Genomic DNA, 25109 nt, shown 5'->3' on the forward strand with positions numbered 1-25109 from the left:
ACAGCGGCTGCAAGCAGAGCGCATTTAAAATGGGGAAATTTCATTTTAACAGATAGGAGATTTAAGGAACACAGCATACATTATCATACTCACGCACCCAAATCAATCACATCCAGCTGTAGAAATAATAGGCATCGAGACATACCTCTGCAGTTAATGAAAACGCATCGTAAACATATTTATGGACAGAAGATATAAACACAACAGAAGAACGTCCATGTTCTGCGAACATTATAATACATGTAAGAAAAGCAATTGCACATTATACTCAAATAAATAAATTAAATAATAAAAAATATTTATTATTTAACTCTCACCTAGCTAAACTGATGATCGTATGATTCAATTGTACCTCAACAAAGAAAAACAATAATTACATCCCAAGTCCATAACAGTAACTGACTGCAACATGCCAATTGAAGGTAAGAGAGTTCCAGAAGCTAAACTTCCTGGACGATCTTTCGCCGGATGAAAGCGCACTCTTTAAAGAGCATGCGCGTGATGACGACGAAGTGCCCTCCTGTAGTGGCACTCAAAAGAAGGTGTCTACTGCGGCGGTTGCAGGTGTCGCCATCCTCACAACCACAATCCCTTTTAGCAAGATCAACTGCGCGGAGGCGTGACTCCACAAAAGAAGGGATCGAGAGTGAGCGGAAGAGAGTTGGGGAAAAAGTCCTACACCAGAAACTAGATGTCCCGGTGGCCCTGACGATCCTCACAGGGCCAAACTCGGCGTCCGATGTTAGACGTGGGAATCGGGGGCACAGATACACTGTTTCAGTCCAGGGTGTATATTTCAGGTCAAGTCTACTCCTAGTTGACTGCAAGGATGAGAAGATGGGATCCTGGCTAGAGGAGATAGCTCCGAAGCTGAAAGGTTGGAAAGGCCCAGTCTTTTGCGCGATGAGGAGGGAAGGCATACCGCTCATGCATTGCATGACAATACTCCTTCCCAGGAGCGCAGGTAAATCCTACGAGTTCGCACTTCGGCTCATCAGAAACCAAAACAAGGGCATCACTACCTCGGGGAACAGCATTAAGGACGCTGATTGCAGACTTAACATCACCATCGACGATGAGTCTTACAAATTTATCTGGGAGCAGGGGTTTCAGATGTACTATCGATTCAACGCCTTATTAAGGGGGAGCCTTCTTTAGAGGCTTCAAAAAATGGATTTTTTTGGGAGTGAAAGAAACAATTGATTAAAGCGAAATTTCTACGGTTTATAGTTATATATTTAAACATCATTCACAAGCTTTTTGGATACGAAATCTTTGATATTCTGCCTTTGGGAAGGAATTGCCCGATGCATCTCGTATGTGTATTTATCGGACGGCGGGCAGGATGCAGGTCGCAATTTCTATCGGAAACAAAACATTTAAAGAGATTCATATTTTTTAATAATTTATCTTCTAGTTAAACTCAGAAAATTTTAAAAAAAGAGTAAAATTTTACAAATTTTTTACAAATTGAAAAAAGTGGTTTTTGAACAAAAATATGTTCAAACTTGACTTTTCTTATTTTTTTTTTAGTTTAAATAGAAGATAATGTAATGCCAAAGATAATAAACTTTGCCCCAATTTCATACGACGTTTAGTTTTTTTCTATCCTGCTCGCCAATTAAGAAAAATCGTAAAAATGAAAAACCGAGAAATTACGCGTCAAACTTTTAACTTTCTGCCCAAGCGCTAATATATCTGCCAGACTCGAGGTCACTATTTCCCTTCTAGCTTCGGAAATATTTCGAATTCCCATCTATAACTTTGGGAACATACTCTTAGATAATTTTGAAGTAAAAAAATTGATTTCTTGAAGCTTCTAAAGCAGGCTCTCCCCTGAATTGAGCTCTTAGAAGCTTAAAGCGTCGACGGAGAATTATAGCCAGGAAGAACGGATGCTGGTGGATTAGAAACGATATCGATTTCTTTTGCATTTCAGAGTTTCTAACACAGGATCTAGTAGCAGTGTAGATGGAGGAAGATTGGACTTTGTCCTTGCATCGGCCTACCTTCCAAGAAATGCAGGGGATACTACGTAACCAGTACCCGTAGGGAGGTCCTCGACATAACCTTGTGCAATGAACACATGACCGGTCTGATCTCGCAGTATGGAAAGATCACAGGATTATACGCTTTGCACTGAAGGTTACGGAAGTCCGCCGATTCCTATCCCTAGAAATAAGATGTCTTTAGGAAAACTTTAGGGCTTAGCATAAGTAGAGTGAGGCTGATAGGTAGCGATGCAGCTAAACTGAAGAGCAGGCTGACTGCGACAAACCAGGTTATAATGGACGCATATCATTGCGCCTGTCCTCTAAAGGTGACCATCACAAAACAAACAAGTTCAATTCACAGGCTTTTCAACAGAGCCAAACGCATGGGCAATTGGGAGAGGAATACAATAAGCACCTAACTACCTAACAGCACGAGTACAGAGAATGAAGGTCCACTAACACTGCTCTATACAAACATACGGCTAAACTCCAGAATTCACACCGAAGGTGCTTTTGAAAGTGCCTCCCACGCAAGTGTCATCAGGGCACAGAAGAAAAGAAACATGGTGGCTGCAGTATTCAGATAGATAGAGGCTGTACTGCGTACTAGGATTACTGAAACGACTGTGGGGGAGAAAAAGATTCGTCTTGGTAGTACGCGAGTCTCAACCTTTCTGTAGAATAGGCATGTGGAATTAACACTATCCAAAGTCACCAAAGCACTCGTAATATGCAGACGCCTAGCCAGTAGATCTTGGATATGCAAGCCAAGTATCATGAGGTGGGTGTATACCCTAATCGTAAGGCATATTCTTACTTTTGAAGAGGTTGCTTGGGCATCGAAGGCAACGTCAACTATCGAAGCTGCAAAGACGAGCTTGCGTGCCGCAGCACTTGAACACACCGCTCCATCTAGAGTACAAATAGGCAGCGAAGCATACGATGCTGCTCATGGCAGCAAAGGGATATGGTAAAGGAAGGATAATTTCGTTTCAAAAAATGAAGGCCTTGGGGGATGGCACACCACTTTTCACCCTTTTCCAAAAAATGGCGTTACGAAGAGGGTAAAAGTTTAAAGTTACTCTCGGCAGTAAGGCGGAGTGGTGTGATTCCACACTCGTCCTACTATTGAGAGGCAGCACCATCCAGTGGTATACTGATAGCTTGAAAACACCAAAACACATCGGAGCAGGCATTGAGGTACCGCATACCAAGCTGTCTATACCAATGGGATGTTTCTCGAGCATCTTTCACGTAGAAGACTATGAAATTATAACTATAAGTCGGTGTGCAGAAATTAATCTCCAACGAGACTATCGTAGCCAGCTTATCGCTATACTCAGCGACCTCAGATATTAGTGGAGGAGTATATAGGAAGCCTGAATGGCCTATCAGTTTACAACCGTGTACACCTGATTTGGGTGCCGGGGCATAAAGGGGTAGCCGGCAACGAGATGGCCGACGAACTCACCCGCTCTGCGGCCGCTTCTAGGCCGATGGGGCCAGACCCGTGCATTGCGGTGGGGTTCCACACCATAAAGGAGAGAAGTAGAGAAAGGCAGCAAGCAACAGGAATGCGACAGGCCAAGCTGATATTGGGAGGTTACTACTTAACAAGGTTCAAAAATACAATCAACCTCCCCGAGATAAATTCTGTCTCCTCGTCGTGATCTATGGGACTGGAGGCTCAAGAAACACCTGTCCAACAAGGGCATGTCCTCCTGTGCAAACTGCCGGTTTTGCGACATGGAATCGAAAACTACAAAGCATCTGATTCTAGATTGCTCAGCAATTTGTAAGAGCAGGCTTAAGTCCCTTGGATCCATCTACGTGGTAGGGATCAGGGATAACATCACCTCCATTGCGCCCAGAAGTACCTAGAATTTATCAGTGTGCTGGGCCTCTGGGACCATATGTGATAGAGGAGAGTGCACAAAAGACTATAGGTAGCGCTGCAAAACCTCAATTTTTATTTCGATGCAAGGCATCAGCTGGCCTAAAATCAGCAGTGCAAACTTCACAGTGTTACCACTACTTACATGCAGTAAGTATCATTACAATATTACAAAAAAGTATAATTCTAGATTACTATGGTTTGTAATGCATATACGATTTTTAATCTAACTTTAATATTTAAATAAACATAAATAAATAATACTTATATACATACATATCGTCACCAAAAATGGAAAAGAACGTATGGTCAAAAATTCGAAATTGAATATTTTATTGATTACTTCAAATTTTATAAACAACATGTGTCCAAAATTTTCAGGTTCTGCTATCAGATATAAGTGATATTATATATTGTTCTCTTCTTGTTACCGTACGATTTCCCCCTTTGTAATGCAATTAAGAAATAAAAATGTGCAGCTACCTTAAAATGGCGTAAAAAATATCCAAGAGCAAAATGGCAAATCTGAAAGCATACAAGCAAACAAAACATTTAACTTTCAGCTACCTATTATTTTTGTTCCTTATGTGAGTGAGTATTTAAAATCCCGTTTTAGACCACTACAGATTTAGCTCAAAATATTCAAATTTTTAAACCAATAGGCCGACATATTAACACTACTGACACTTAAGACAAATATAAAGTAATTTATAAACTCACTTTTTAGTTCTGTTTAAACTTTTTTGAATACTCCTTAATAGTCCAAATTTAATTTTTTATAATAATCTAAAGTACATTTATATTTAGCCAAAAGATATATCCTAGGTAAAGAAATATAAAATAATTAGAACCTGCAATGTCACGCTTGTATTCAAAAGTAATATTAAACTGCACTTAATCCTGTTTTACATTGTATATTTTAAATTTGTCCACGACTTTATTCCATTTAGCACGATTTGAAAATTTTTGGGTTTAAATTCTATTTAATTTTTGCGAAATATGTTTATATTACAAATTTAGAGGAATTCCCTATTTGTAGCTACAAGTAAGTTTACTGATCAGAGCAATTGGAAATACCACAAATTAAGGGAAATTCCCTTTTTGAGCATAGAAGAGCAAGTAAAAAATGTGTTAAGATTTTGTAACTGTCAATGCAATCAGAAAAGCTTGGTAAGGGCATAAATTATAAGCAAATTTGCTTAGAGTGACTTAATAAAATAAATATTAACACTTATCGGAAGATGGAGTCATGTGTAGTTCACGAAATTGAGGAAAGTTCTCTGGTCGCCATTCTCTGGGGAGTGGCCAGATTACGACTCTTTTACACAAGCAGCACACGACTTCCGCTCTTTGACCAAGTATCCTCTGGGTAGCCTAAAAACATCCGTTTGAAGGCGAGCTAAAGTGACGCCAGAGACCCCCCTTTTGATGACGACCATGGCAAACGAATTAAGGACTACGTTTGAGGGCATGCACCTGGAATGTCCGGTCCTTTAATTGGAAAGGTGCCGCTGCCCAGCTGGTTGATGTCCGCGTGAAAATAAAGGCTGACATCACCGCCGTCTAAGAAATGCGATGGACGGGACAAGGACTGAGACGAGTAGGTCTTTGTGGCATTTACTACAGTAGCCCTATAAAGGAGCGCAAATTTGGTGTGGGATTGGCGGTGAGAGAGAGACTCCGTCGCCGAGTACTGTCATTCACCCCGGTGGATGAACGTCTATCCACAATCCGCATCAAAGCGAAGTTCTTCAACACATCGCTGATCTGCGAACACACCCCGACGGAAGAGAAGAACGATGTGACCAAAAATGTCTTCTATAAGCGCTTGGAGCGCACCTATGAGAGCTGCCCCCGCCACGATATCAAAATCGCGTTTGGCGATTTTAACGCTAGGGTGGACAAAGAAGGTATCTTTGACACTACGGTCGGTAAATTCAGCCTCCACGACGAAACATCCCCAAATGGGTTGAGGCTGATCGACTTCGCCGGGGCCCGAAATATGGTTATCTGTAGTACTAGATTCCATCATAAGAAAATACATCAAATCTCCGGATCGAAAAGCCACCAAACAGATCGATCATGTTGTGATAGACGGAAGATAATTCTCCAGTGTTCTAGACGTGCGTACGCTCCGAGGTCCTAACATCGACTCGGACCACCATCTTGTTGCAGCTAAGATTCGCACCCGCCTCTGTGCAGCAAAAAAGGCACGTCAACAAACACAAGGAAGGTTCGACGTCGAGAAGCTGCAATCATAACAGACAGCCGAACGATTTAATACTCGGCTTGCACTCCTGCTCTCTGAGAGCATTCGTTAACTCGGTATAACGGAACTGAGGAACGGCATTTCTAACTCCTTACGTACAGCTGCAACCGAAACCATTGATTTTCGGAAAATGCAAAAGAATAGCTGGTACAACGAAGAGTGCCGTGTCGTAGCGGAGAGAAAACAGACTGCTTACTTCGCAACCTTACGATTGACCACAACACGTGCGGGATGGGATAGATACCGAGAGTTGAAGAGGGAAGCAAGACGCATTTGCAGACACAAAAATAAAGAGGCCGATGAGAATGGAGAGTTTGACAACCTGGCCGAAACTGTGGCAAAATTCTACGAAAAAATGCGGCGACTAACAGAAGGTTTTAAGACCGGAGCATGCTCTTGCAGAACCCCCCCGAGTGGATTTAGTAACCGACCATGAAAAAGTTCGAATAGCAATTACCCGTCTGAAGAACAACAAAGCAGCGGGGGCCGATGGATTGCCTGCCGAGCTATTCAAACACGGCGGCGAAGAACTGATAAGGAGCATGTTTCAGCGTTTTTGTAAAATATGGTCGGACGAAAGCATGCCAAACGATTGGAATTTATGTATGTGTGCTTTGCCCAATCCACAAAAAGGGAGACCCCACAATCTGCGCCAACTACCGTGGGATAAGGCTCCTCAACATCGCTTATAAGGTTATATCGAGCGAGTTAAGGAATGTATTCCTTATAGTAGTAACAAACATCAAAACAACCTTTTGTTTCAGAAAACAGAATGCAGAAACAACCTTGAGGTGGAACAATTAAAATGCACTATCACTACAACAAACAATCCTAAACAAACAAGTATCAAAACAACATTGAGTTTGAATACTTAAGAGTATAAATAAAGAGTACACATTTCGGTGCTGCTCAAAATATATTCTTTTGACTCATTTTTACTTAATGTAAAAATTAACTGGGGGCTCAACCGGGATGACAAATTTATTTGTTATCCAAAAAGCCAGCTTTTATTCCGAAAGGAATAAATCAAAAAAATCCACAGGAAGTAGGACTTCCAGCACTAAATGCCTGAAAAAAGAGCAGAAACAAATGGCAATGGATATAAGTATAAGTCCTGTAACAGCGGACAATACTTCCAGAATGAATCAAAAGCAGATCCCGAAAAAACGGACAGCGGCGAATTCAGCAAGATTCACAACAGACCCTGGAAGAGCGGACAGCGACAATTCCTGAAAAAGTGGAACAAGGTAAAAAAGTGTAGGTCCTGAAATAATGGATAATACTTTCACCAAGATTCGCAATAGACTCTGAAAAAGCGGACAACGTTGAATTCTGAAAAATTGGACAGTTAATTATCATTTGGGAAGAAGCAAAGATGGCCCAACTCCAAGCACAAATAACTGCATAAACAATGTGAAACAAATGTGAAAATTTCAACAAGCAACACCAATTACCCAAAAAAAGGCACCGAAAACAAGGCAACCCAAAAAGGAAAATGGTTGTTGAATTTTAGAAAATTGACGCTAATTAAAAACTAAACTATAAGAGAAAAGAAAGCATCATAAGAAACATGCAAAAATAATTATTTACTATACAATAAAAAAAGGTATAAATTATAAACACAAAAAATTATTGTCTGGGGGGTGAGAAATTCCAAGTCAGGGTGATGGTACTAGGTCAGTAAAGTAAAACCCTCAAAGGGTTTGGCGATCGTATGTGTCAGTTTTTTTTTATGACGTTTTAAATTTTTTCCTTATCTTGATGTTTTCTTCGCTTAGTTGTAACATTTTGGCAAAACCGTAGTTTTTTTTATTTTTGTTTCGCCACAATGTTACAACTAAGCGAAAAAACATCAAAAGGAAAAAATTTAAAAGGTCATAAAAAAAACTGACACATACGAACGCCAAATCCTTTGAGGGTTTTACTATACTGACCTAGTACCATCACCCTGACTTGGAATTTCTCACCCCCCAGATTAGCTGTTGTACTGTGTACTGTATTATAAGCCGACTTCAAGCCTAGATGTTTTGAAATGAGGACATTTCATTTTAACAGAGGGAAGAGTTAAGGAATGTATTCCTTATAGCAGTAACAAACATCAAAACAACCTTTTGTTTCAGTAAACAGAATGCAGAAACAACCTTGAGGTGGAACAATTGAAATGTACTATCACTACAACAAACAATCCTAAACAAACAAGTATCAAAACAACATTGAGTTTGAATACCACAACAACCTTATCTTAAAACAAAGCAAATGTATCTAAGCAAACAATATACTTACATATGTGTAAACAAACCTAAACAAATAATAAAATCTGTATCTTAACCAACTATCAACTAGTAATAAGTAAATATACATACTAGTTAGTATAAATAGAAGTAAGAAACATGTAATAAGTTAGTCTTAAAAATATAAGTAAAGAGTATACATTTCGGTGCAGCTCAAAATATATTCTTTTGACTCATTTTTATTTAATGTAAAAATTAACTAGCGCATTGTGTGAAAGATTAAAGCCCACCGTCAACAAACTGATTGGACCTTTTAAGTGTGGCTTTAGACTTGGCAAATAAACAACCTACCAGATATTCACCATACGCCAAATTTTAGAAAAGACCCCTGAAAGGAGAATCGACACACACTACCTCTTCATCGATTTCAAAGCTGCTTTCGACAGCACGAAAAGGAGCTGCCTTTATGCCGCGATGTCTGAATTTGGTATCCCCGCTACACTAATACGGCTGTGTAAACTGACTTTGAGCAAAACCAAAAGCTTCGTCAGGATCGGGAAGGACCTCCGAGCCGTTCGATACCAAACGAGGTTTCAGACAGACAGACACCTATCGTGCGACTTCTTTAATCTGCTGCTAGAGAAAATTATTCGAGCTGCAGAACTTAATCGAGAAGGTACAATCTTTTATAAGAGTGTACAGCTGCTGGCGTATGCCGATGATATTGATATCATTGGCCTTAACAACCGCGCCGTTAGTTCTGCTTTCTCCAAACTGGACAAGGAAGCAAAGCAAATGGGTCTGGCAGTGAACGAGGGCAAGACGAAATATCTCCTGTCATCAAACAAACAGCCGTCGCACTCGCGACTTAGCTCTCACGTCACTGTTGACAGTCATAACTTTGAAGTCGTAGATAATTTCGTCTATCTTGGAACCAGTATATGTACCACTAACAATGTCAGCCTGGAAATCCAACGCAAGACAACTTAATTGAGAAGTAAAGTCCTCTCTCGACGAACAAAAACCAAACTCTATAAGTGACTCATAATTCCCGTCCTGCTATGTGGTGCAGAGGCTTGGACGATGACAACAACTGATGAGTCGACGTTGCGAGTTTTCAAAAGAAAGGTTCTGCGAAAGATTTATGGTCCTTTGCGCGTTGGGCACGAAAACACTCTAGCTCTGAAAGTGTTCGACGCAGTACCCGCCGGGGGAAGCAGAGGAAGAGGAAGACCTCCACTCCGTTGGAAGGACCAAGTGGAGAAGGACCTGGCTTCGCTTGGAATATAAAATTGGCGCCACGTAGCGAAAAGAATAAACGACTGGCGCGTTGTTGTTATGTCACATCAAAATAATCATTTGTGTTTTGTATATACATACCTAATTGTTTATTTTGTATTTTGTAATATATGCTTGTCGTCCTGAGGTAAAATTATTCAACATAGAAGTTCGTGATAATTGTTTGTCGCAAGTGTTTTTGATTGATACATATTATTTAAAGAGGGTTGAGAATGACTTGGCGATGAACCACGTCCAGAACGGCCAATAAAATAATAGGATTGGTGCTTGAGAATCGACGATTACCAGTCAAAGATCTTACTGGCTTACTTACTTTATTTTCCGCCAAGGGTTTTGGGGTCATTGCACTTATACCCTTTTTTTCAGTTCCTTTTCCTCTTATGTACGTCCAGAGCTGTCCTTGTTGATATGCTGTATTTCTCTCGTTGTTTGTTGGTGTAGTCTCCCGTGACTATGTGTAGTAGTTGTGTTTTGTGTATATGTTATTACTGTTTGTATGTTTCTTAAACTTTGTACATAATTATACCGCGCCCGTATTTGATTTTAATAGGTTTTGTTTTTGTTGCTTTGGTTTTTAGTTTATTTCGCGCCCGGTTTTGATTTTTGTAGTTGTTTTTTTTTTTTTTGTTCTTTCACTGTTTCTTATTTCAATGTTGTTTATTTCAATTTCTTTTATGTATCTTTTCACGCCACTTTCTATTTTCCGTGCGATTCTGTGGTTTGTTTCATTTTTCACTGTAACTTTGTTCTTTAATTTGTTCGCTTTAATTTTTTTTTTCTTAGGTGCCTTTCGGAAAGGCTCGAAGGACCATTTGTTAACGTTTGCCACTAGTATATTTACTTGTTATATTGTAGTATACCTATGTGATGGAAAATAACGCCCTGGTTTTCACACTCGTTATAAAATATTTATTTTCTTTATTTGATGTTGTATTATTATATCGTAATATTATATTATTGCATATGTATATAACAGCGTTTGAAAAACTACGCTACTCTCGTAGCATTTCATTTTACTCTTGCTACCGCTCTCACTTTGTCGGGAGCCGCAGCATAGCCGTAGCATAACAATGTAAAGTGTAGAGCACATACTCTGCTCCGAGTTTTGTTAGGTAAAAAACTATAGCTGGAGCGGGAGCAAAAAATTAAATTCTGCGCTATGCTCTGGCGTAGCGGTAGCAAAAAATTGGGAGCGGTAGCACAGCGGAGCAAATGAAAATTTTCATGTGCTACAGCTCCCGAATGTGTTTGTTTTTTTTTCTTTTTTGCTATTATATGGTACAAGTTGATATATGTATAAAAGAAAGTCGTTTATAAATCAAGAACGTGAGAAGCAGGGTAAGGACATAGGATACATTTTATCTCTTTATGCTAAAATTCAATACAGCTCATAAATACAAAAATTATATTTCAAATCATAAGCATTTGTTCAAAATTTATGTAATAATCATTTGAAAATTTTAGTTATTCAAAAATAGAAAGAAATAAGTAAAAATTTTCATTTCCAAACATGCTTAGTATATGGGTTATACTGATTTTGCTTCTTAACCAGGTAGTTTTTAGAGACGAGCCCGTCCGATATATTTAATATCACAACAAAAAATGGCATTGGAATTTTCATCGTCAAGGCACTGCGGATACTTTGCTAGATTATTGGTCAAGGACGCAAATGCATTCATAACAAACCAAACGCGATATCTAACGTAAAGATAAAGCGGAATAATTGGAGTGTTGATAAAAAGGTTTATTATAATTTTAGATATACAGAAATCTTTTCGATTCTTTGCAATATACATTGAAGTATGTATATGCGAACAATTTCAAACTGATTCTTCCTAAAAAATTATAAAATTACTAAATATTGGGAATGGTAGAATAGAACTGCAAATACACAGTGCAATGGATTAACACATTCGCGTAAATTGCGGGAATTCCAGTCATTTATGTTTCCTTCATTAAAACAATTGCGGGAATTCCCGCGCTATATTCCCGCAATTTCTTCCGCACATATAAAAATGCCATAAAATACCTCTGATCTGTAGGAATTTAAAGATAAAAATCAGGATTGTAGTGTATTTTCTATGGAAAATTTTTACATGCCTCGGTCCAGTTCTTAATGTTAATATTTAGGGCTAAAATTTTCAGAGAATTTTTTTTTGGGGTATTTCCAAGGAATTTTTGTGACGGGACTGAAAAAAATTAATAGTTCAAAAAAAAAACACCCTAATGTATATAAAAAGGGGAAAAGTATATATAGTTAAAATTAATTTCGAAAATTCATAGTAATTGAGTATTGTAATACATTTGGAATAGATGATGTTTTTGGTAATATAAAATTGGTAAATATTTTACATAATAAAAAAAAATTTATAATTTATTCAATTATTATCTAATTCACTTTATTAATATATTTCTTAAAATATTTGATTTTAGATTTATAAAGGCACTTGACGCAACAAGTGCCAAAATGATTTGCATAACATTGTTTTGTTTGAATTATTCAATTAATTCAAATATTATGCCAGAAAATAGCAAAAAGGAAAAAAAAACAACAAACACATTCGGGGAGCTGTAGCACATGAAAATTTTCATTTGCTCCGCTGTGCTACCGCTCCCAATTTTTTGCTACCGCTACGCCAGAGCATAGCGCAGAATTTAATTTTTTGCTCCCGCTCCAGCTATAGTTTTTTACCTAACAAAACTCGGAGCAGAGTATGTGCTCTACACTTTACATTGTTATGCTACGGCTATGCTGCGGCTCCCGACAAAGTGAGAGCGGTAGCGATAGCATAGCAATAATTTTAGAAATTTTGCTGCTACGGAGTAGTAAATGAGAACCCTGGTATATAACACCGTGTCTGACCACTGTTGGGCACTGTTAGCAAACTCGGCGCTCCACGTCACTTGTCGGTGTTTGAGCAAAAAGTGGACATAGCAATAATAAGCGAGCAGTACAAAAATCTGGGTACTGAAAACTGGAGCTCTGATCAAACAAAAAAAGCTGCTGTATGGGCCTGCGGGAACAAGCCATTCCAAAGCAAGCCATTATCAGGACAAGCCTACTATACACGTGCAAAAATTTGTGGCATAAACTTTTACAGCTGCTACATCCCACCGAGCGTTCAACAAGTCGAATACGAAAGAGTTCTAGATAATCTGGTACGAGACATTGCCAATACAACAATGAACATTGTAGCAGGAGACTTCAATGCGTGGGCAATAGAATGGGGCAGCACCCACACAAATAGGAGAGGGGACGCGCTCCTAAAGGCGTTCTCAACGCTTGACATTGTGCTGTTAAATACTGGTAACAAGAACACCTTCGAAAAGAACGGACGCGGTTCCGTAATTGACATAACTTTTGCCAGTAGCTCCCTGGTGCGGAAGATTACCTGGCAGGTAAAGCGACCTATACACGCACAGTGACCACCTTGCCCTCTTGATAGAAATAGACAACCCACGCCGTTACAAGGATACTGTCCATCAAGAAAAGCCCAAACCAGAGGCTGGAAAGTCGACACCCTTGATGAAGAGGTATTCAAGTTGATATTGGATAGCTACCCGAACAACGCTGCTGCAGAAACGGAACAACAGGCGGAACACTTAATACGACACATCAGCAAGGCATGTGACGCCGCTATGTGCAGAAAAAGGCAAGGCACGCACAGGAAACCTGCATACTGGTGGAATGACGAAATTGAAGTCCTACGAAGCGAATGTCACAAAGCAAGGCGCCTGTGCCAAAGAGGGCGACAATCGACGAATTACGCAGTGCTACAGGAATGTTTTAAGAGGAAGCGAAACGACCTCAAAAAACTATTAAAAGGAGAAAGGCCTGCTGCTTCAAAGAGCTGTGCAATAAACTCGACGAAAATCCATGGGGTGATGCCTACAGGATAGTGATGACAAAAAGTTCGAGGACACAAAGGCCAAGCCCCAACCTGTTCCAAACTACTAAAGACTGTAGTAGAAACCCTCTTTCCCGCGCAACCGTCAGAAGAATATCGATCAGAAGAAACCGGAACAATACCTACACCAGTCACTAACAAAGAGGTTGTAGAGGCAGCAGAAAGGTTCGCCAATAACAAGGCATCAGGGCTGGACGGCATACCCAACAGGGCCCTAAAGATAGCCATCAAACACAACACTGACCCGTTCACAAGACTGTTCGAAAAGTGCCTACGAGAGGGCTTATTCCCAAAAATTTGAAAATGCAAACGTCTGGTTCTAATTCCAAAACCAAACAAACCGCCTGGAGAACCAAACTCGTACCGACCACTGTGCATGTTGGACACGGTGGGGAAAATACTAGAACGAATAATAAGCGTACGCCTGGAGCAACATCTCGAAAAAGAGCAACCCGGACTGGCCGATAACCAATATGGATTTGGACACAGGTCAGCAATGAGACGCAATCAAAAGCTTACTGACGTCGCAAGTAAAGCTATAGAAGGAACTCGATGGATGTATGGCTCCAAAAGAGTACTGCGCGGTAGTCACTTTCGATGTTAAGAATGCCTTTAATTCAGCTCTACTACGCATATAATAAGAGCTCTCCAATTGAAGAAAACACCACCCTATTTGCTGAATATCGTCTCCAACACCTGTCGGACAGGGTCCTGCTATACGAGACAGACGAAGGACCACAACGCTATATGGTGACGGGCGGAGTTCCACAAGGCTCAGTCCTAGGCCCACTCCTGTGGAATATCTTATATGATGGAGTGCTGCGCCTCCCATTACCCAAGCAGGTGCAAATAATTGGATACGCGGATGACATCGCGGTGACTGTGGTAGCAAAAGAAATTCACGAAATAGAGCGTTTGTGCAATCATACAGCGGAAAAAATCAAAGAATGGCTTAGGGTAACAAAGCTCCAACTAGCTGGCCAAAAGACGGAAGCAGTACTAATCACAAGCAGGAAGAAATTAGAGGTCGCTACACTCAATATTGACGGATATACCATTACCACACAGCAATCTCTGAGATATCTAGGAGTGATGATAGACTCGAGGTTAAGTTACAAGACGCATATAGACAAAGCTTGTGAAAAAGCATCTAGGGTGACGGCGGCGCTAACAAGGGCAATGGCCAACATTGGTGGACCTAGTCAGAATAGACGAGCCCTCTTGGCCAAAGTGAGTCAGTCTATACTTATGTATGCTGCACCCATTTGGGGGATAGCGCTGCAGCAGAAAACATACGCAGAAAAGGCGAAATCAATAGTACGACTGAATGCAATCAGAGTTGCATGTGCCTTCCGCACTGTATCACATCAGGCGGCTGGAGTTATATCAGGCCTCATGCCACCAGACATAATGGCCATGGAAATGAAGCGAGTATTCGACAAAACGAAAAGCAAAGGCGCTCGCTTAACAAATGAAGAGAGGAAGCAGGAAAGACAACGGAGCCTAACTGAATGGCAGAAACGATGGGACGAAGCAACTACGGGGAGATGGACGCACAGGCTTATTAGAAGCATACAACCATGGATAGAACGGAAACACGGGGAAACTGATTTTTACCTTACGCAGTTTTTAACAGGTCATGGATGCTATAGAGAATATCTATACAAATACGGACATGACGACGGAACAAACTGCTCCTACTGCAGCAACAGCAATGAAAAATGCATTACATATCTTCTTTTCCTGCCCAAAATATGAAAAGAAAGACTAGAAATAGAGAATTTGATAAACGATCGCGTGACTCCGGAGAACATAGTGTGCCTTACATGATCGAATCGAAGGTGGTCTGGGACAGAATGAGAGCGTGGGCAGCTATTGCTATGCAAGAGTTAAGAAAGAAAGAGTGGCAACGCAGCGAAAACAGAAGGATAAATCGGAATCAGACCGAAATTGTGTGAATGAAGAGCCGAATGGCTAAGCTTGGTCCCACGATGTAATGCCTAACGGCGGTCCCGTGGGCCAAATACAAGCAAAGACGACGGAGTTTAGGGTTTAGTACGTAGGCGTACTGCGTCGCAAGTCCAGCTTGGGCGTGCGGCCAATACGAATCGTGCATATCGTCCGGAAAAATGACGATATCTTTGAAGATTCCCCCTCCGAAACAAAAAAAAAAAAAAAAAAAAAAAAAACGTCACTTGTCACTTGTCGGTTATAAAAAAAGAAATTGCGTTGATTGCGTTTTTGTAAAAAAATTTATAGTTGCGGATCGACCGTCTTACTTTGCGGATGAAACGAAAAAGGGAGCAATTTTGAGTGGTGAATAGATGCTGATTACGAGTCGTCTCGTTGATAATCGTGTGGTTGTTGTGTTGTAGTTATGATCGGTGTTAAGTACTGTGTTTGATGCGTGTGTGTGTGTATTGGTGTATGCTGTGAAATGTTGTGTGATGAGGTGTTGTGACGTCACGTGATGTGTGGTGATGTGATGTTGCAGAATGCTCATAGCTCATGTGAACAGTTGGAGTATCAAGAGCATCATTGAAAACCATTTTGAAAGTAACATGTCAACTGGCAACCGGAGGAATGAAGAAATATTTTGTGGATAGACGAATGTAAGATAGTTTTATTTGGTGGCATAGGGTCTAGGCAGTCGTCCACCAAATACGGAATACAATCCGCAATACACTCTTAAGACCGTCAAACATGGTGGTGCAAAACTGCTGGTTTGGGGAAGCTTCTCGTACAACGGCGTGAGACCAATCCATCTGATAAAAGAAACCATGGATCAGTACGTGTATGTGGATAAATTGAAAGTTATGCTGCTATACGCGGAATGGAATATGCCGTTAAAGTGGTTGTGTCAGCAAGATTACGGCCCGAAACATACAAGTAAATCTGCAAAGGTATGGTTTTGGGTCAATAAAGTTGAGGTTATGTCGTGGCCTGCTGAGGCGCCTGACCTTAATCCCATAGAAAATGTATGGGCAGATATTAAAAAATGTTTGCTGACCGTAGACCATTAAATACGAGGTAATTATGGATCACGGTCTACGAAGCATGGCAGCAAATCCCGCTGAAAAGGTATCGTGCATCTGATCGACTCTATGCCCCGCAGATGTGCTGGAGTAATAAAAAGCGGCGGTTACTCGACTAAATATTAAGCAAACTAACTACTATACTAGTCAGAATTTACAATTTTTTAAATTTATTGTTAGTTTTATTGAATTTTGTGATGCACTCCTATTATTTTGAACACTCAATTATTGAGGTTTTTATTTAAATAAGTTATTTTTTTTCGTTTACTGAGTATTACTAGAAATTTAAAAGTGCATAAAAGGACTGCATACGAGTAAAATGAACAATTCGTGGATAAAAAACAAATGAATAAAATTCTTGTTTTTGTTAAAAAACATAGCTTTATTGGGATGCACTCCTATTATTTTGAACACCTGTATATTTGAAAATTATCACCGAAAATTTGAAGTTTTTTCAGAAAACAGTTTAAGATATGTATGTATATATATGAGAGTAATGGTTAAAAAATTTTAACTTAGTGTAATCGGCTCCCAAAAACTTTAAGCGTGATTTTCTCGGAGGATTGTTTTCAGAGTCGGTGAAGAAAAGTTCTTTAGATCGGCTTGATATATGTACTTGTGAGATTTCCACCGTCGCAGTTCGGTTAAAGGATCTATGCACATATGTGGGAGTAGCAGAAACGTGTTTAAAATGTATTCTTAAGATCAGAAGATGCACCTCAGAACTATATTTCTGCTGAAATAAAAAATGCGAGGCAATGTCAGGCAGCGCAAATCAATTTGTTTTCTATGATCCTTTTGCGTATTGTTCCCAAAAAACTGTCTCAAAACACCACAAATGAGAAAGAATTTAAAAAAGAGTGAACTCTAAATTGTTCACAATTTTCTTTACACATATTTTTTGACATTTTTTCCATTATCAGAGATAATTTGAACGAAATATTATCAAAATTGTGTCCGTGTTTTGTATGAAGAAAGTAATGAAAACACTGTGTTCATGAAAGTTGTTCAGTTATGGTATCTATTTGATTATGAGGACTATTCTTATTGGCTAATTTCTCTGTATTTAATGGTGTTTGTAAATATTTTTTTAAAGTTATTTTTTAAATTTAAACATAGAACTTAAAAAAAGAACCGATTTAAAAAAATAATTAAAACTTTTTCTAAATATGTGCTTACTTCTTTATGTTCCGAATACCATAAATACTGACATAAATGTTTTTACGCATCAAAGCTTTCGAACATGCGCTCATACCCAAAGGTCATTCATTTTTACTCGAGTATACCTCTCATGACTTGAATCAATCCTATATTACTCGAGTAAATTTGGCTGACCTCTTCTTTCCGGCAAGCATACATTGGTTCGATTCAAGCAATCGTGGCAACACAATGTTCTAATATGATGTTATCTGAATCGAAATCGCCCATACCTTGTACTTGATGGTGATTACTGAGGAATAGATTGTTCATATTAGATGTCTTCGCTCGCCATTTCTATGTTCGCTTCAGCAATCTTGCCAACAAAAATTACATGTAAAAAAAGTTATCGAGTTGAACTCGTACCAGTGATCTGCAGTGAATGAGTTAAACACAACTTTGAGCTACTTGCGAAAAATTAAGTATGAAGCAAGCAAATTATTCACGAAATGAGTACAAGTGTCATTACTGCTCACTTACAATTATGAGAGAGAGTATTGGCTTCTGAGCTACTTAGCTTCTATTAAGGAAATATTCACAAGTGTTTGGATATAAGTTCACAATACTTACGAATCTTTGCTTAGGTTTCTGTGACAATTTTGAATCCGAAACACTTGTGAGTAGACGAAGAAGCTCAATTGAACGCAAGCCACTTAAACCATATGAGCCCCGAAAGTTACTATTATAAAAACGTCTGGTTACCAGCCTTTCTATCCAGTTAATAGAGTTGTCCGCTTAATAGAGAGTCCATTTAATAGAGCTTTCACTGTATTTTTTTTTTATTTATGAATTGTTTTTACTATTTTTTCTTCTAAGTTGGTTCGAACTGGACACAGTGTGCTAAATTTTACTAAAATCGGTTCAATAGTTTAGGAGTCCATCGCGGACAAACAACGATACACGTACTTTTTATATATGTATCGGGTGATTTTTTAAGAGCTTGATAACTTTTTTTTAAAAAAAAACGCATAAAATTTGCAAAATCTCATCGGTTCTTTATTTGAAACGTTAGATTGGTTCATGACATTTACTTTTTTGAAGATAATTTCATTTAAATGTTGACCGCGGCTGCGTCTTAGGTGGTCCATTCGGAAAGTCCAATTTTGGGCAACTTTTTTCGAGCATTTCGGCCGGAATAGCCCGAATTTCTTCGGAAATGTTGTCTTCCAAAGCTGGAATAGTTGCTGGCTTATTTCTGTAGACTTTAGACTTGACGTAGCCCCACAAAAAATAGTCTAAAGGCGTTAAATCGCATGATCTTGGTGGCCAACTTACGGGTCCATTTCTTGAGATGAATTGTTCTCCGAAGTTTTCCCTCAAAATGGCCATAGAATCGCGAGCTGTGTGGCATGTAGCGCCATCTTGTTGAAACCATGTCAACCAAGTTCAGTTCTTCCATTTTGGCAACAAAAAGTTTGTTAGCATCGAACGATAGCGATCGCCATTCACCGTAACGTTGCGTCCAACAGCATCTTTGAAAAAATACGGTCCAATGATTCCACCAGCGTACAAACCACACCAAACAGTGCATTTTTCGGGATGCATGGGCAGTTCTTGAACGGCTTCTGGTTGCTCTTCACCCCAAATGCGGCAATTTTGCTTATTTACGTAGCCTTTCAACCAGAAATGAGCCTCATCGCTGAACAAAATTTGTCGATAAAATATTCCGGCCGAAATGCTCGAAAAAGTTGCCCAAAATTGGACTTTCCGAATGGACCACCTAAGACGCAGCCGCGGTCAACATTTAAATGAAATTATCTTCAAAAAGTAAATGTCATGAACCAATCTAACGTTTCAAATAAAGAACCGATGAGATTTTGCAAATTTTATGCGTTTTTTTTTAAAAAAAAGTTATCAAGCTCTTAAAAAATCACCCGATATAAAGATATGTAGCTCCTATAGATCCTTAGATTCAAGTATATCATTATCAATGTACTAAAAATAAGAAGTACATATGTAAGCGCGAAATTTTTGTATGTTTTCACGAATAAACTATACTCAGTTGAGTACTGATCTAATGGTATGCAACGAATTGCTCAAACAATTGTATAGAGAGAAGCAAGTAAACCAAGAGAAAGCAATAAGTGATTGTGAGATATACATATGTATTTACACTCATTGTTACACAAGCAAGCCATGCGATTGTGAGAAGATAATATTTTTAGTGAAAACAAGTTTGAGTGAACAATGGGGGTGATTCATGAATTTAAATCTATCATCGTAATATATAGAAAAAATGGAAAAAATAAAAAATTATGTATTCTAACGCGAAAAAAATAATTTCTTCACTCAGAGAGAATCGTAACACTATTGCACATGCATCAGAACACATGTTAGCTCAGAGTTACAACAAAATTGATGTTCGTGTGTTTGAGCATTTAGAACAATTTGTTCCATTCACTGGAAAGTAACGTTTATGTCAAATCAGTTGACGCTGGTCGGTACTTGAATCGATCAACAATATGTTCAGCCGAATTGATTTAATATTGTTTTCAGCACAAGTATTTGATCTGACTTAATCATACTCTTTGCACCTGTCTGGGCTAAACCTTGGCGTAAACCGAATGTCTTTAATATAACTTCCGATCGTCTGGTTGATTTTTTCGTCGTATGTTAAATTTAACCATTTGGTTGAGTTTACATAATACACATTGATTTTGCAATAAATATTTCTAACACGAAGCAAAATGTAGTCACAAAACTAAGAAAGTCTCTGATTTATAATGTACATATGTATATAAGTTTATAAGATACCAAACTTGATTGTAATCAATTCGGAATTAATGAATGTTGAATTCTTAAACAACATTGCGGTTATAAAATTTTGCCGTCTGAAAGTAAATAGCGAGAGTTCGAGAGAGTTGGAGAAGGTCTTCAGATTAATAATATATAGTTTTGCTTCCGCAAACTTATAACTTTTATACAAAAAAATATATATTTATTTCAAAATCTTATCTATTGGGTAGTCGAAAAAAATCTTTTCGTATTTTGCCAGTAGATGTTGCAGTCGTATATCTCCAGTGCTACTAATTACATTGTGTCATACCATATAGTGTTGGAAAGGTGAGATTTCAGGCTTAACTTATCAAAAAAAAAATAAATTCGGGGAAGTTGAAAAAAATTTACAGCTGTTTATGAGTGAAAATAATGAAGAAATATATTTTAAATTTTTGAAGTTATACTTCTTATACGAGTTCGGAAAAGGTTGAGATAGATTCAGGTTGAGCAACCTTGCTCAATATGAATCTACGCAACCTTGTCTGCGAAGATGTTCGAGCAGCAAGCGAAGCGGTGACAATCGGCGATCGTTTGTTCGTTTCTTTCGGCACAGCTCGGCTTTTCTACCAACAACACAATGTTGCCATGCTTATGCTGTTGTTGTTTTTGTAAAACAATGTTTCAATTTTTGGTTGGTGACATATTCAATTAAAAAATCAATTCCGTTGGGATTCGAACCTACGTACCTCCTACGTGCTCATCGTAATTTTGAAACGCTTACCACCTAGACCACCATTGACACTTGAATTGCATTGTCCTAATTATGGTTTGGTTATGCATGAAAGAAATATACAATGGATCGCCGATTGTTGGTGACATCTTCATATACATATCTACGCATATGTATGTTTGTATGCTTGTGCATTATTTGTTTGGCAATGTATGCAAATATATGTACATATAAGTATATATGAATGTATGAACATGCAAGTCAATGCCCGCACATGTAATAAGTATCAGAGAACTGCAAAACTCACTTTTTCCTCGAATCAGCTCATACGCAAAAGTTTCTATTCAAGTCCAATCACTGAGCGAAACACAGCGTTGAGTAAAAATCAGCTCATGTTGCCGAATCGCTCATTCGCGTACAATGTGAGCCTTCGGTCCGAAATGCTTTGCTCACGTTTGCTCACTTCACGAAGTATTTAGCTCATGCTCGCTCACTTTACGAAATGTTTAGCTCACTTTCGCTCAGTGATTGGAATTGAATAGAAACTTTTGCGTATGAGCTGATTTAAGGAAAAAGTGAGTTTTGCAGTTCTCTGGTATGTATATAGTTTTTGTATGCTTCGTTCGCGATCAGCTTATGTGTCACATGCATTGCACTAAGAATTTGGTACACAACTTATATTTTAGTATGTATTTGTCATCCCGTCGATATGGACCAAGAAGATATTTTAGAAAAAATACGTACAAACGCCTACACATTGTCAGCCCGACATAAGGGAAGGAGCCATGTTTGGAATATATTATCTGAAATTATTAAAGAGGATGGCACTATTTGGAATGGATTTACATATATACTGCCAATCCTGTAACAATATTTTAAAATATTTGCCAAAAAATTCTTCAAATTTAAACAGACATATGTATGTATGTATGTAAGTGCTGCAAATCGCTTAAGGAGACGGCGCTTTTATTCAAGCACAGTGAGTTTATTCATATGCGTTGAGTTGGCTCATACCCATTGAGTTTGCTCATAGGTGTTGAGTTTGCTCTTTTGTGTTTTTGTTTTCATTCAACACGATCATTGTTGAGCCGAATGAGCGAACGCTTGAGTAGAGCTGCTTCAACACGAGCGTGAATAAACTCAGCAAGCAAACGAATTTACCGCAATTGAGCTGAATTTAGCTCAGTAGCGAAAACATTCACGAATGCCATTTTGAGCGCTTGAGCCGAATGTGCTGATAGTTCGGGTATTGATCGTGCATGAATATTTTTGCGCTCAACGGAAGCCATTCTCTGATAAGTATATTGATAAGTGATGAAAATATGATGTAGATACACAAGATAGGATAGAAGATGTGTGCCTTTTAATATTATGTATATTGCTGTGATAAATTTAATTTCTATTAGTAAGAAAAATATTTATTTGTATAGTATACGATGTTAAAAGCCAAAAATTAAAAATTTATTCTGTCGAGATTCGAACCTGAGACCTGTGGTCCAAGCGCTTACCACCAACACCACCATTGACACTTAGGTTGCGCTGACTTAAGTATGGTTTGGTTATGCATGTACATAAGAAACATACGACTAATAATTTTGTTTAAGTATAGAAATATGCTTTTGTAGAACATTTGCTTTCGCAAATATACAGACAAATGTGCAAACGACATAATAGATATATGTACATATGTATGTATGATTATTTCGCATTTTGCTTCTACGCCGGTTAAATTTCTATACAAAAATCGGCTGAAATGTGTGAGAAAATAAAAAAATGGACAACTAGGGCAAATAATTTTTAAAAAATTTATTGACAATTAAATATAAATGAAAATACATGTAAATTTACTTAAATTTATTTAAATTTATTGAAATTTCGTTTCGAATTTTTAGGCACTTTCAAATTAATTAATATAAGTAAAATTCACGACTTAACCCGCACACGTCTTATTCGCGCAAAATTTCCAACTTTATGAAAATTGGCGCAATTATTGACACTTCAATTTTATGTAAAGTTTAAAACATGTTTACATATGAATATATAATATATTTGATTTTGGCGCAATTATTGCCACTTGTCTTAATATACAAAATTGGGCCAAAACGAAACAATGAAATACATACATAATTACTTTTGCATGTCAATATGGAAATGCCGACGGCAAAACGCAAAGGCATATATTGCACATATGTACATACATACATACAAGCGATTTCTTGGTTGAAAGCAAAAATTGAAGCATGAGAAATTGAAATACCGACGGCAAAACGAAATTGCTTACATTCGTACATTGCGTATGAATCATGAAAATATCATCATAATGTTTAGGTAAATCGTTTATATATTTAAAATGAGTTATTATAAAATAAGATCACATATTCAATTAAAAATAAATTCTGTTGGGATTCGAATCTACGCACCTCCTACGTGCTCGTCGTAACTTTTGAAGCGCTTACCACCTAGACCACCATTGACACTTGAATTGCGTTGTCCTAATTATGGTTTGGTTATGCATGAAAGAAATATACAATGGATCGCCGATTGTTACCTCTTTCCTTGCTGCTGCTGCGCATATGTATGTTTGTGTGCTTGTTCATTATTGAAGTTATACTGCTTTTTCTTTCCTTTGTCTTTCATTGCGAATTCTCAACTATTTTATGTACCTTTTGTTGAAATACCCTGCGTTGGCCGTTGAAAAATTAAGGCTATACTTTACAGAATTATTTCTGTAGTTAGTCTTCATTTACATTTTTTGGAAATCGACCCGCGATGACGAGGTATATCGTTTTATCTGACAGCGTGAGGTTTAAGAAGTTCATTTCTAATTGTGTCTTGTGGCATATTAGAAATGATGTTTCTTCGAAAATCGTCCGCTTACAACGGATAAAACGACTTCTGAGTGGTGATTTTAATGAATAAATTCCTTTTGGTTGAAATGCTCTGCATTGGCTGTTGAAAAGTTAAGACTATACTTCTCAGGATCATTCATTCCTTTCATTTCTTAAAAGAAATGGCCGCCGATTGTCACCCCTTGCCGCTGTAGCAGCTTCGCCTACAAACATGTGTAAATATGTATGTATGTATACGTATGATCGTGAATACATATCGACGCAGATTTTTGCGAGAAGCACCAGAAAGTTGTGCAATTTATGATTTTTAGCTTTTGCCATCGTTGCGAAAAGACGACTTGTTGGCAAAGGCATGCCCGGGGAGATAATAAATTATAATAAATTTATAAAATGTGAATTTAAGTTTTCTAGTTTTCTTTCACACAAAATGATATGCATTTCTTGGAATATCACTAAGAAGTATAATTTCATCCGCGCGTAGGGACTCCACGCACCTTTTTTTTTATAAAAAAAGGAAGAATGCCACGCAAGTGAAGTTTAATAATATTTATAGCGGAAAAATGGCAAAAAGGTACATAATTGTGTATTTATTTATTAATATAAATATAAAAAAAATAAGTTGAAGTTTGATTAGAAATACGAAAAGACTTTTCGACTACCCAATAAATATAGTTAAAAAAAACTAAAAAACACGCTTTTAAAACATATCAAACTAAAAAGTGAAAAATAATTCCTGCATTATTGTGAGAAAAGCGTGGAATGCTCGATATATGACCAAGCACCCCACGCTTTTCTTACAATAATGCAGGAATTATTTTTCACTTTTTAGTTTGATATGTTTTAAAAGCGTGTTTTTTAGTTTTTTTAAACTATATTTATTTTTAATTTTTTAGTTTGATGTGAGAAACTGCAAATTTATTAAAATATGAACTATGGCATGTAGTATGGGTTAAGTAAATCGATAATTAGGCAGCATTTAATATCT

The 25109-nt window shown here is 38.1% G+C and overlaps 1 protein-coding gene and 1 pseudogene across 2 annotated transcripts in view; one reads left to right on the forward strand and one right to left on the reverse strand.

Annotated features, from left to right (window-relative positions):
* LOC120781460 (protein gustavus) overlaps positions 1-25109 on the reverse strand; it is a 53249-nt gene that overhangs the window by 14889 nt on the left and 13251 nt on the right. Inside the window, exon 2 of one of the 2 annotated variants that reach the window (XM_040113677.1) lies at positions 4372-4413. The exons of the other annotated variant lie outside the window; for it this stretch is intronic. Within the exon in view, the coding sequence (XP_039969611.1) occupies positions 4372-4413 (42 nt within the window). The remainder of the gene's footprint in view (positions 1-4371; positions 4414-25109) is intronic. 2 annotated transcript variants of the gene reach the window in all.
* LOC120781869 lies at positions 23977-24179 on the forward strand (annotated as a pseudogene).

Source organism: Bactrocera tryoni, unplaced genomic scaffold (assembly GCF_016617805.1).
Source record: "Bactrocera tryoni isolate S06 unplaced genomic scaffold, CSIRO_BtryS06_freeze2 scaffold_7, whole genome shotgun sequence".
In the NCBI taxonomy this organism is placed as follows: Eukaryota; Metazoa; Arthropoda; class Insecta; order Diptera; family Tephritidae; genus Bactrocera; species Bactrocera tryoni.